Source organism: Euprymna scolopes, chromosome 9 (assembly GCF_053919585.1).
Source record: "Euprymna scolopes isolate OS-2025 chromosome 9, ASM5391958v1, whole genome shotgun sequence".
NCBI classification, from domain to species: domain Eukaryota; kingdom Metazoa; phylum Mollusca; class Cephalopoda; order Sepiida; family Sepiolidae; genus Euprymna; species Euprymna scolopes.
In genome coordinates this window covers 150,465,446-150,480,513 of record NC_136490.1, presented here as the reverse complement: position 1 = coordinate 150,480,513, position 15,068 = coordinate 150,465,446, and the positions used below count along the sequence as shown (strand labels likewise).

Genomic DNA, 15,068 nt, shown 5'->3' with positions numbered 1-15,068 from the left:
ACTTTCCCTTAATAAAAGTCCAACAGACGTGTTTAAGTACAATACTTAATAGTTTTTTTTTTTTTTTTTTTTTTTTTTTTTTTTTTTAATGGAGAGTAGAAAACGCATTGTGGATGCGTTATCGGCAGCTCCTGTTACTCTCGCTTCTTCTTATTTGTCCCTCAGTCTTCATTTTTTAAATGAGTGATTTTTCGGACAAAGGGAGAAGAAAAAGCTGTTTTCTAGGTTGGCAGTATTTTTGCGAACAGTTTGCTGAGATGGCGGAAATTCTTCTGTTTCTATGTCTATCCTTGTAGCCATGTCACTAGTAAGGGTGCTGGAGGTAAACGTTTTGTCTGGGCTGACGTTATCCGCCTGATAGTCAGGGACCCGAACCTTGGATTAACCACTAAGGAGGCTGTCCTATCAGCAGGTGCAAAGTACTGGGGCTGCTGTATTGCCATTTGGTGAATGGATTCTGGACCATGCAGTAGCTTCTGGTGGGGCCTCTCGATGCCATACTAGTGGGTAATTGTTACGGCTTTACCTTATCATTAGCTACAAATAAAAAACATTCTTCGTTTCTTTTTCTCTCTTAATTTCCCCTCTCTGTCCTGCTCTAAGTAAATCTGTCGACCTAGTCCACAAATTCCAAAATTTCATCATGACAAGTTTCAAGAAAAAATACACGATTAAACCCGGTTCTCCAACTTCCAACGTAGACCCCTACTACCATGTCTCCTTCTCCAACATCAGGGGTCTTCGTTCTAACCTTCCAGAGGTTGAAACCCAATTACAGGAGACTAAACCAGACCTTTTATTTTTAAGTGAAACTGGCATTGGACAGGCTATTTCCGTAGATGAGTTTGCAATTTCAGGATACTCTAACTTAACTTCTAAAACTGACCCCCAAGATCGTCATGGGCATGGAATATGTGCCTATATTAAAGATAGCTTTCCATGTGGGAGGGACATCTCCAGGGAAGATCCTAACTTACCCTATATGTGCTTCCGGGTTGCTTTAGCTCACACTACTGCATTTATATTTACTCTCTATCGCCCCCACAACAGCGGAGTTACTATCTTTCAAAGCATATCTGAGAAAATTGACCAAGTCCTTTCTACTTATCCTTCAGCTAACATTCACATATGTGGAGACTTCAATGTTCACAACGTCGAATGGTTGACCCATTCAAACAAGACCGATGATGAGGGGAGGTTCTGTCATGATTTCTCCATTGCCTATGACCTCACTCAGATTGTTCAGGAACCTACCCGTGTGCCCGATAATGACGGCCAGTATGCGAGCCTACTAGACCTTTTTCTCACAACTTGCCCTGAACTATGTTCAGTTTCTGTTCTGTCGCCTCTTGGATCTTCCGACCACTCTGTTGTATCAATCAAGATAAAAATGAAATGTAATAAGTCCCCAGACGTACCTCTTCATCGTACAGTATATCGATACACTAAGGCTGACTGGGATAGCTTCCGTACATTTATATCTGATCTACCTCTGCATTCCATGTTTAAAAAGGATGTGTCCTCTATAGTATTAGACCTAACTGAATGGTTAATTGTAGGTATTGACCATTTCATACCCTCTAAAAAGTTTCAGCAAAAACCTAACAGCCAGCCATGGTTCTCTCCAGAATGTGCTGCTGCCATTGCGCACAGAAATCACTTTTTCCACTGCTTCAAACGTAATAGATGTATGAAAACTAAAGCCGTTTTTAGGACTGCCAGCAACCATTGTAAGAAAGTAATAAGGAACGCAAGAGTGTTGTATGCTCAATCTGTTAAGTCCAAAGTAGCTGAGCAGCGGCTTGGTTCCCACCAGTTTTGGCAAATAGCAAACAGAATCCTGAACAGAAGCGTGTGCTCCATCCCAACTATTATCAATGGACCTGAGGTAATCTCGTCAGCATCTGACAAAGCCAAACTCTTTGTCAAGAACTTTGCAGCTAATTCTACTCTTTGCGACCAAGACCGCCAACCCCCAATATTTCCTCCTGTATCAGAAAACACGCTATGTGATATACGTATATCTGTATGTGATGTTGCGAAGCTAATCAAAAACCTTGATTCGAGTAAAGCAACTGGCCCGGACGGTATTCCAATTATAGTACTCAAAAAACTTCAACCTGAATTAGCGCCCATACTTACAAAACTGTTTAAACGTTGTCTTAAGGAGAATAGTTTCCCATCTCCCTGGAAAATCTCATCAGTATGCCCTGTATTTAAGAATTCAGGTGATCGCTCATCCCCCTCTCAGTACAGGCCAATAAGTCTCCTGTGCGTCATGAGTAAGTTGCTAGAATCTGTGTTAAATACAGAAGTAATCAAACATCTCAACAAAAATAACCTTCTTAGTGACACTCAATATGGTTTCCGTTCTGCTAGATCTACAGCAGATGTCCTTACAGTTATATCGCATAGGATTAGCAAATCTCTCGACGGTGGCAATCTTTCTAGGGCAATTGCTCTTGACATATCTAAAGCCTTTGATAGGGTATGGCATAAAGGTTTACTTCATAAGATCGCTAGCTATGGTATAGCTGGAAAAGTCTTCTCAATTATTAAATCATTTCTTTCTGATAGGTTCATAAGAGTAGTAGTTGAGGGGCAAAAATCAGAAGCTCACAGTATTAATGCCGGTGTCCCTCAGGGATCCATCCTGGGCCCAACTCTTTTCCTGATCTACATTAATGATCTTCCAAATCATATCCTTACATCATTTGTAGACATTTATGCTGACGACACTACCATTTATGGTAGCACATCTATGACAGTAAACGACCAAGTTCTCTCCAATTCTCTCTCCTCTGATCTTGAGCACGTAGTACAATGGGGAAAGGAGTGGCTGGTTACTTTTAATGCATCTAAAACCAAGCTTCTCTCTTTACATCATCAACATTCTAATTCACATTTGTCATCAATTGAAATGAATGGCTCTCGTCTTCAGGAGGCCTCAAGTTTTGACAAGCTTCTGGGCTTGACCATTACTCCTGATCTTAAATGGAACACGTATATCAAATCTGTTGCCAAGGCCGCTGGAAAAATGGTGGGATCTTTCTATCGATCCAGTAGATATCTCACTGCTGATGCTATTCTCTACCTATATAAGAGCCAGGTACGTCCAAGGATGGAATACTGTTGCCACATCTGGGCAGGAGCTGCTAGAAAGGACTTGTCCTGCCTTGATAGAGTTCAAAATAGACTTCGTAGCCTCGTAGGAGATGTCCTTTTCTCCTCCTTGCAACCTCTATCTCACAGAAGAGATGTTGCGAGTTTGTCTCTGATGTATCGTTATTTTCATGGAAAGTGTTCAACTGAGCTTCAATCTATGGTCCCCCCTCGCCAAACTTTCACAAGAAACACTCGTCTAGCTGTAAACACTATCAATAATTTCCCCCACTCTTTATCTGTGCCTAAACCTAAACGTAGATTCCATGAACAAAGCTTCTTTCTTAGAACTGCACGCCTGTGGAATTGTCTTCCGTTTTCCTGCTTTCCGGCTGACTACAATATGGTTGTCTTCAAGTCTAACGTAAATAAGTTCTTGATGAGCCGTTCCATATAAGTTATCAAATTTACCAAATTTTCATTACTAATGATTACTATATTGACCAATTTCTACTGTACACTCTTAAACCCTTATCCTTGAGTGGCCTCTGGGCCTTGATAATGTGGTGACGCCTTTGTAAAAAAAAAAAAAAAAAAAAAAAAAAAAATATACCGTGATGAAATAAGGGCAGAAATTAGCAAAGCTTCCTTTGTAGCTGTCATGGCTGACGATACAACAGATGTGTCTGAACATACACAAATGATCATTGTTTTACTTGGATGAAAAAATACTTGAACGCTTTTGGGGATTCTTTATTCCAGAAAACCAAACCGCTGATGGGATATCAAAATGTATTCTACAACAATTAGATATAATCCTTCAAGGGAATCGCCAAAAAACGGATATCTCAGCCATTGGATGGTGCAAATGTCATGAAAGGCAAAAAAGCTGGTGTTCAGGCGAAAATAAAAGCAGTTTATAGTAATGCACATTTCACTCACTGTTATGCGCATCAACTTAATTTAATAATGAGGAATACAGCAAACATTACACGAAATGCTAGAATATTTATCTCTAACATTTTGGCTAGTCCGACTTCTGTTTCTAGATCACCACAGCGTCTGTCCATTCTCAAGAAGCATCTGAATGTAAGCATTTCACGGCCATCCGCCACAAGATGGAACTTTAACATACGGATCATAAATACAGTTCATGAAAATGTTCAAGCATTAAAAAACTGTCTCACTGAAATTCAGTCGATATCATATGTAGATGAGACCGTTGCAGAAGTGACAGAAATTCTGAAATATTTGAACGATGAAAATTTCATATTTTGGTTAGAGTTATTTCATCAAATTATGTCTCATGTTGAAATTATTTATAATCAAATTAAATATCGGGAAATTCGCAGTCAATGAATAAATAACAAATTTCGAAACTGCTATTTTAGAGATAAGAAACTCCAAATACCGTGAAAATCCTTCAGAAGCACTCAAGGCCAAAGCTAAAGAACTTTGTGACTATATATCTGGATATAACGGACAGATATTCTTCAACTAAACATTTAATACTTGCTAAATTGCTTAACAAGAAAAGCTTTGCTAGTTTTAAGAAAGAACTACCTACAGAAGAGATATCATTGACAACTAAAGCATATCCCATGATTGACAAAGAAAAGCTTGAAACTGAGCTAGAAATATTTTATAGTAGGTCAGATATCCATGAGTAGTGCAAAGTAATTGATCTCCTGAAATTTATTTTGGAAAACAATTTAAACGATGTTCTAAGTGAAATCACAAAACTCATAAAAATTATCTTGACAATTCCCATGACTACATCAGAGGCAGAACGTTGTTTTTTTTTTTTTTACTCTGAAAAGAATAAAAACTTTTCTAAGGAGCACCATGGGTTGCGAAAGACTAAATGCTTTCAATTGAAAAAAAGTTCTTCAGCAGTCATTCAGAAGTTAAGGAGAAAATTATTTTTTCTCACAAATTAAAACAAGAAAAATGAAGTTTATTTTCAAATGAATGTAATAAGTAAAATATTTAAAATATTTACATCTATTTAGGATTCCTTTAAGTTATTGTATTTATATACGTGTGCATACGTATTAATTATGTATATTTTTATGTTTGTTTTATTTTTACACAATATTAAAACAATAGGTATTTTTTTTAAACAGTACCCCCACTAATCTTAGGCACGAGCCGCTACTGGATATTAGGCTATGTAAAGTGCTAACTTTGGTCAAAATCGACCGTTCCTTTTTTCTTAGTTAAGAACATAAAGTACCTTCGTGTGTAACTTTATAAAAATTTGTTCAGCCGTTTGCGAGTCCATAAGGAACGAATTCTCTCTTTCTCTCTCTCTCTCTCACACACACACATACACACACACACACACACACACACAAAGTTCTTTGTTATATAATAGTAGAAATAATAATTAATCAGTTTCTTATTTAATCATTTTGTTATCAACAATTTTTGAAATATTTTCTTTGATTAGTTTTGACATTTCTATAAGTGACTATCTGTTTGTCTGACTGTTTACTACGCTCAAGTCCGAAACATTTTTTGTTAAACGCACAGATAAACAGGACACATCTTAAAATACCCGTTCCTTTTTTTTTCAGTTCAACAAAATTTTAAAAACGTCCTTCATGTTTTTTTCATTGCATATTCGCTTCTCGTCATTATATTATTTCCCCAGGAGATACGTCACAATGTGCATTCCATCGCGCGATGCCCAGCATTAATGCAAGATTCAATTCCTTAAATTCATTCCATAAAAGCACTTGAACAAGGGACAATTATCTCAACTGGTATTGAGTCCTAATATATACATTCAATGTACGAGCATTTAGGTTCGGCGTGTGTATATAAGGAAGCAGCAGCTATTAATACTAAATTGAAGTATATGTTTATTTCATCTATATGTGTGTGTGTGTGTGTGTGTGTGTGTGTGTGTGTGTGTGTGTGTGTGTGTAAGTTTTATGTTTACTCTTCAAACATTATTAATAACAGCGCCTGTTTCCCGTTTTAGCACCATTTTTAGTTCCAGGAATAAATTCATTCAACTCCACTCATGTATTATATTTTTCCTTCATTTGACCTAAAGTTCGAATTTTGTTTACAGAAATTATTCTAACTAACGTGGAAATTCCGTGAGTGTCACTTCATCTGTTGTATATTGCTATCGTGCTTAAAATATATTTCTATTATATGGCGCGAGCAAAGATTCCATTATTTTACCACTTTTGTTCAAACGGAACTAAGTACTCCAGTTATTTTAGTTTTAGAATATATCTGGATGCCAATCTACCAGACCCTTGTAGGAGTTTGTGACATATTTCTATTACGTTGATCTTAGCTAAAATGTCAAAAAAGTGTATTTTAGCTCAAGTTTCTTGTTCGACAGAATGTAACGTGGCGTAGCCGTTACTTTTTAGCTGTGTGGCCACAGTTCAAACCTCTCTCACCTCCCACGCAATCTCGCACCGTCGCAAAGGAACAAACAAACAAAAATAAAAATCCGACTTCGCATTTTTTAAAAGTGCAAATGAAATGTTTTTATTCGTGGTTCTTCGAAAACAACGCATTTCATTATTTTTCCAAAGTCTCCTCGTACACACACGTGCTTTAAAAAGCCCTCCCCCGATCCCACGCTGGCCATAGCGAGCCACTTCTTTAATTCGACTTTACACGTCCATCTTCCACAGCGCGGACTTTGCTTCTCTCTTGAGCAGGCGGAGACCTTTATTTCATTTTCTTGTGACGCCAGCTCGCAAACACTTGCTAATTTGCATACGTACTTTAACGGCTGCTACTGCTAATATTTTCGCTAGCAAGCTATCTTCTACCTGCTGCTGCTATTTTCACATGCACTCATAGGCGCTCTATTACAACAATAGTATCATTAAATGAAATCATTTTTGCATTGCATTTTCGACGACTGATCGAGCCCATATTTTGAAAAGGTGGAGAGTGATAACGTGCGTACGAACATTTAAAAAAAGTCACTTACTGGCCATTGCGTTTCATCTGTAAAAATTTCACTTTTGGCAACATCAATTCGATTCCACTCCAATGTCAGACGTAGGTTTTCCATTTTATTTCGGTTTGCTATTAAAAGAGAACAAAAACTGTTCACAAAACTTTTTTTTAAAAATGATGTGAGTAAAGAGTAAAGAAGCAAGAGAGAGAAAAAGAAGAATAAAGAGAAAGATATTCGATAAATGATTATAATGAAATAAAAACACTGATAGATAAAGCAGAATACAGTGGAATTGTATAGACACTCGTGGTTAATTACTATACTTCTACTGATTATATTTAACAGACGTTTAATTAGAGATAATTAAGTAAACACTATGTTCCCTGGATTGATTTGTAACAATCATGACTAAAATAAAGATTTATTTTCTCTCACGAATCAATGTCTCTGCTAAGCGATTTGGCTACAGTGGCCAATAAGCTTGGAAAATAACTGCTGTCCGATCTGCAACAATCCAAAGAATAGTCAACTCTTCATTTTCCAAATTTCTGCTGCTGACAAAAACCTTACGTCAAAAACCTTACGTTATTGTTTTAAAATAGGTTTTGTCTTTCCTGCTGTGCTACGTTATCGTTTATCATTAAAATATAGAAGTTCATCTCGCATCTCTAAATAGTTGTCTCTTCAAATCTGCAACCATGTAGGTATCTCAACAATCGTTTTAACTGAGTCACTGGAACAGACACGAAAAATCGTTTGTTAAGAAAATGACGCAAATGTCTTTGTTTCATGTAGAATTCTTTATTTGCTATACTTGCGTATCCCATTGGACAAATGACGTATCTACAGCTGGTTTAGTATATATATTGGTCCTTCTCGATCCGTATTCGATTTCTCCCGTAATTTTCTAGCCATGAAAAATGAACATAACTATCACTAGATGTATATCAGTTTCATCTCGACCAACTTCTCATCGAACAGCAATCTTAGAATCGACTACACGTTGGTGCAAAATGACTCGGTGGATATTCTGAAGATTCTGTACCTTATGTATCCCCTTCTCCAGTATTTGCACCGGCGGTTTGTTGCAGAATATACTCTATATGAATTTTTATCTTCAAGGTTGGCCATGAAAACAGAAACCCAGCACCAATTTCACTTAAATTAAATCTATTTCAAACGAACACTTTTTATTAACCGCACGTGATGTAGATCAATCAATCAAAACACATTCATGAGCTCAAATTTTTTGTGTATCAATCTTTTTTGTCTCGGATTTTTGAGCAACGGATTTGGGATATACGAAATTTTAAAATTGGATTTTTTTTTTTTTTTTTTTTGCATTCGAATTTCCGACCTACGGTTTTAAATTTACGGATTTTCACTTTACGGATTTCCGAGCTATAGATTTCCGATTTACGGATTTTCACTTTACAAATTTTCGAGCTATGGATTTTTGATCTATAAATTTCCGACCTTCCGTATTTACGAACTACATATTTCTGTTTTAAAAATTTATTAGCTACATATTTTTGACGAACCGCTTTACAAACTATATATATGCGACTAATATATAGAGCATTCCTTCATTCCTACAACGAGAATCCACGGTTTTGTATAAAAACAAAACGGATCATATAAACCGATGAAACGAATTGCACCATTAACTTAAGATATTCACCATTTAACCAAAAATCGTAGCAATGATAATGTCAAACTTGAGCGTAACAGACCGACGAAAACACTGTGGCATTGTTCCTGGCTTTGGTAGAATTCACTTTTGTACGACGATGGCATCTTTGCTAAGTACCACACCAACGATTAATATAAATTGAGATATACAGTTATGTTTTATCGAATGAAGAAAATGGAAGAATATATATATATATATATATATATATATATATATATATATATATATATATGAGTGCTACCTAAAACACAAAAAGTGTTTTGTAAATGAAAAATTGAGAAAAAAGAAATTTTATAAGAACATATTTTTATACAAAAAATCAGAATATAAAAGTTATTTTCAGTCATTTATGTAAACACGTGTTTGGCGAAGAAAGTTGGGTAAGTAGTCACACAACTTAGAACAGTTTAGGTCAATATTGTTGTATTGTGAGGGTTCAGAGCGGATGATATGTAATCGAACGGGGTACAGAGAGACGATGACGACCCAATTACTTGGGGAGTTCACATTTATAATAGAAGCGATAGACAGTGAAGCTGCGATATAGATGTGTAATGGGAGTCTTTAAGCAGGTGAGGAGATGCATTATTTAAAAGGGGATACAGTCAACCTTTGGAAGGGGGTTACATACAAAGTTCATTATACAAGACGATTAAGACAAAGACACATTACTTTGCAGTTGATGACAACGAAAACAAAAAGCTTCCATAACTTTGTTATGAGACATTTATTTTTCCACTTGGCGATTGGAACTCGATGCCTGGCTAAGTTGCTACATTTTGTCGTCCTGACCCTACCGCTTCCTAAGGAATTTTGGCTAACTCGAACCGTTCTCTGTCTCGCACTAACTCGCACTCTCTCGCACTCTGGTTTTGGACTGTCTTCTCTCGACTCTACATTAACTGCATATATTGATTCTTTATTTCTTTGTGACGTCAACACACGGGCCAATTGTGCGCACTCGTGCACATGGAAATGCACACGATTTTAACACATGTCCTGGCAGCACAAGTCCCATATCTCTCTGTGAAAATGCTTACTTTATTGTTCTATCATTTTACTTTGACCTGAAATTTGTTGTATAGTTATTTCTAACTACAATGGATAATTCCGCGTACATTCCTGGAATCGTATCTAACTAACAATGTATATTCATTTTATCTTTTGATAGCTGCGTTCGATTCATCATTCTCCTTCAATAAAAATTACATTCGATCCCAATTATTTTGTTTCCCTAAAAACCAAGAGCTGTCCCCTTTATTATACCACAATATGTCTAAAGTGCGAACATGCTTAAGTAGTGTACGTACGAGAGTATTTTGCAGCGTGATATTATGTATGTATACGCGTTGCTTTATCTTGTTCTTGTTGCATATATATATATACATATGCATATATATGTATATATGTATATATATACATATGCATATATATACATATATACATATATACATATATGTGCATATATACATATATATGCATATATACATATACACATACACATACATATATACATATACACATATATACATATACATATATACATATACACATATATATACATTGGTATATTTAGGCAGCATTTTTTCATTCAAGCAAATATTATTAAATACAACGGAGACATTTTGTCTTATAATTCTTTTTTTTTAATTTTTCAATTTTTCGTATTGTCTTTTTTGTTTCAAAATCAAAAATATTAATAAAGGATCCATACATGTTGCTGTTACGAGCGCTTTCGATTCGTCCACGAATCATCATCAGGTGTTAAAAATACAGGATTGCGAAAATGAGGATTAAAAATGAAAACTAAAATATATATATTCAGTGATGAGTTAAAATAAAAGTCGATTAAGAATAAAAGTCGATTAAAAATTCGAGTGTTAAAACCAGCAAGTTCGTAGACACCATGTACGAAGTCCGTCCAACACGGACTACGCAAGACATTTCAGAACGTTACTGCTTTTTTGAAATGCAATGTCATTTATATTAGGTTGAAGAGTTCTAATGTACGATGCTTCAAGAATCTTTAATTCTTTTACATTATTTTCCCGTTGTATAATTTTTGTGTTGTCAACGAGGACCTTTCTAACATTGGAGGGGGGGACAGCTATGTTCTTTTTTTAAATGTTTGTAAATCTCGCTTTTTAGAGTAGAGTTAAATAATAACAATAAAATTCCATTTCTTGATGTCCTTATTGATACGTCTAATAACACTTGTAATACATCTGTATATAAAAAACCAACTAGCATAAACTCTAGCCTCCTGAACTTTAAAAGTGAGTGTCCACAAAGGTACAAAATAGCCATAATAAAAAATTTACTAAATCGTGCTAAAATGATATCCTCCACAAAAAAAAGCATTGCTGATTGAAATAAAAAACATTAAACAAGTACTCATCAATAATCATTTCCCCAATTACATTGTTGATGAACAAATAAAAAAAATGCTACAATCTTCCGATAACCAGAATAATAATGTTAGCCAACACCGCAATGCAAACCCCATTAATATATTTTACCAAAATCAAATGACGCCTAATTTCAGAATCGAAGAAAATGCAATAAAAAATATTATACGAAGATACTTGACGCCTGTTGACAGTAATTTTAAAATTAAATTTATTATCTATTATAGGAAATTTCGAACACAAAACCTTGTGGTTAAAAACAACTCTTCACCGGCGATAAAAACGTTGGAGCAAACCAATGTAGTGTATAAATTTAAATGCTCTATTGGAGAATGTAACTCCAAAAATAATACATACATTGGGCATACAACAACAACGTTGTCCCGGCGAATAACTATGCACCTTAACGACACAAGCGCGATTTACAAACATTTAAAAAAAAGAACATAGCTGTCCCCCCTCCAATGTTAGAAAGGTCCTCGTTGACAACACAAAAATTATACAACGAGAAAATAATGTAAAAAAATTAAAGATTCTTGAAGCATCGTACATTAGAACTCTTCAACCTAATATAAATGACATTGCATTTCAAAAAATCAGTAACGTTCTGAAATGTCTTGCGTAGTCCGTGTTGGACGGACTTCGTACATGGTGTCTACGAACTTGCTGGTTTTAACACTCGAATTTTTAATCGACTTTTATTCTTAATCGACTTTTATTTTAACTCATCACTGAATATATATATTTTAGTTTTCATTTTTAATCCTCATTTTCGCAATCCTGTATTTTTAACACCTGATGATGATTCGTGGACGAATCGAAAGCGCTCGTAACAGCAACATGTATGGATCCTTTATTAATATTTTTGATTTTGAAACAAAAAAGACAATACGAAAAATTGAAAAATTAAAAAAAAGAATTATGAGACAAAATGTCTCGGTTGTATTTAATAATATTTGCTTGAATATATATACATATATATATATACATATGTTATGAGAAAAATAGAATACACATATATACATATACATATATACATATATACATATATATACATATATACATATACACATATATATACATATATATACATATACATATATACATATACACATATACACATATATATATACATATATATACATATACATATATACATATACACATATACACATATATATATACATATATACATATACATATACATATACACATATATACACATATACACATATATATACATATACATATATATATACATATATATACATATATACATACATATATATACATATATACATACGTATATATACGTATATATACATATATACATACGTATATATACATATATACATATATATACATACACACATATATATACCTATATACACATATATACATATATATGCATATATACAAACCTATATATATATACATATATACATATATATACACATATATACATATATATACACATAAATACACACATATATACATATATATACACGTATCTGGGTCAACGGCCAACTAGCACCGTGTATAGTTGTGTGTGTATATGTGTATTGGGGTTGAGAGGGCTCCCGTAAGCCGTGGTGAAGGCAACCTTTCTAGGATAAGAAAATCTCTGACTTAAAAAACCATAAAGCGGAAGACCATTACCCGCATTAAGCTTGTCTGCAGTTTAATTTGTTGCTGGCTATCTTGCTCTTGCTTGTTGCTGGATCTCAACATTTTGAACCGAGAGAGAGACTTAGCTGTCGTACAAAGCTAAGACTCTGTTACATAATATTTGTATAGATACTCCCTCAGACATTTGGGCTCATGGATTTTAAATGTCAATATTATTATATGAAATTAAATAAAATATATAGAAAATTTCTATTTATTTATTGATTGATTTATTTATTTTCCATTTCGTGCTTTCTAACAACTCTTGCTGACCTTTTTTTAAGTGCTGACGTGTACATTTCAGTTGACCTATATTATTTTGCCCTATATTTTTTTTCGCGCCTTTAACAGTTCCTTTCTGGGTCATTTTGACATTTGTTTCTATATTTATATTTAACTCTATCACCATTTTTTTCTCCTCTTTTTCTTCCTTGATCTTTCTTATATATATTTATATCTCGGCAGTAGTATGAAAAGCATATCTTATTTTTCTTTTATTAGTATTATTGGAATTTTTTCCTTTTTTCCTTGTACACATTTTTGTGAATTTTTCCATGGATTTCTGCCTTTGGATTATTATGGACCATCTTCTTACAATTACAGGATTTTTGGAGTTTACTTGTGCAAATGGAAATTCAATTAACTTTCTTGAAGATATATATTTGGATTTTACCGTCACTGGATTATTTATCTTCCACCAGACTATCCATTCATGTGTAATCACCTTTTTCTTCACCATATTCCCTCTGCTTCACTTTTTTTGTTTTTCAAGTAAGACTTACTTGTTGTTTCATCAAATACTTTTGCATGCAAAATCCGATCCCGCATTTTGCTAATTCCTGATTAGAAGGAAAGTATTTCTTCGAAACTCCGCAGATTAAGAACTATCCATTTATCTAGTGTTTCCTTTTCAGCTTAAATATGTTTTTAACTCATGTCAAAGTGTTTTTAACATATTAACTGTTTGCTCGTATATATATATATATATATATATATATATATATATATATATATATATATATATATATATATATTACTCTTTTTCAATCCAAACAAAGTACATTGCCACTTGAACATAAGTGACTCCTATTTGGGATTATGTCTAACTGGGTACTGTGGGAGTTGAGCCACGACATGCGTTCATGTTACATTTAAACTTCTGCGGATTAGTACAATCAGCGAAGTATGAAACGGGGATGGAATTCCAAAGTTCAGCAATCCGACGGAAGAAACTATTAATGTAGAAGTCATTCCGGCATCTAGGGACCTCAGTAGTGAAGAGGTGGGATTTTGCTGCTTTTCGGTTTAGTCGTGAGTATGTGCGTCAAAGGGAGTACAAGTGTTAAGAGTTCTTCAATGCACATTCCATTAAAGCACTTGTGAAACAGGCACAGGGATGCAACATTGCGGGGATGGGGGAGAGGTTGGATATTGGCCGACAGTGCGGGACCTATAACAATAACATAAAATCCTAATCCAAATCTTGAAAATTTCAATATGTTACGCAATGATAAAGAGCAATTTGGGGGAGGCACAGCTCCTTACATTTGGGGTCCTTATACCCGACCTTCCTTGTACTCAAATGGAGACAGGTATAGTTTAACAGGTGCTATTAAAAACATAGCAGAGATAACAATTTCTACCTCAACTTATGTTGACAGATGTTTATATAAACGCGAGGGTGAAGGCCACCTATAGGTCAAAGGCAGTAAACCCAATGCTTGCGAAATAGCAATATCGCCATCTCTTTTTTTTAAATATTCATTTCCCTTTTTTTCTCTCTTTTTCCCTCTCGTTTTGCCACGAAGGAAGAATTGTAAATTAGTTTGGAAGTGCGACTCGTCGCAGACAGTCGCATGCCAGCTCAACCCGAGTTCTTTAAAATGCTTCTTCAAAGTAGAATAAATCTCCATTTTTATTTAAATTTCGCTTATTGTATTCAACGTACAATTCTAGCAGAACGGTCGATGTCAGTAATGACGCCGGAACTCAACAGAAGACCCGACAAGAAGACCCGTCAAACAGACATAGTCGACGCTATATCAACGCTTTGATCTTAATAGGATGTGCCTGGTTTTTATCGAGTGTAACACCCGGAGAGCTGGTTGCCATGCCTAGGGAGTAAAAACTGTCCCAGAAACGTACCTATCGTGTGGACAAACCAAGATACACTACCCGGTAAACAAATGGGTTACAAATAAAGATACATATATTTAGCAAATAAAACAATAAATAGAAACTAGGTAAATAAAAGCTT

The 15,068-nt window shown here is 34.8% G+C and overlaps 1 protein-coding gene across 7 annotated transcripts in view; it reads right to left on the bottom strand.

Moving 5' to 3' along the window:
• The window catches only part of LOC145284908 (transient receptor potential cation channel subfamily M member-like 2), a 297,757-nt gene that overhangs the window by 111,508 nt on the left and 171,181 nt on the right, over positions 1-15,068 (bottom strand). For all 7 annotated transcript variants that reach the window (XM_080133985.1, XM_080133987.1, XM_080133990.1 and 4 more), the window contains one exon: positions 7,073-7,170. In XM_080133985.1, coding sequence (XP_079990111.1) covers positions 7,073-7,170 — 98 coding nt within the window. The remainder of the gene's footprint in view (positions 1-7,072; positions 7,171-15,068) is intronic.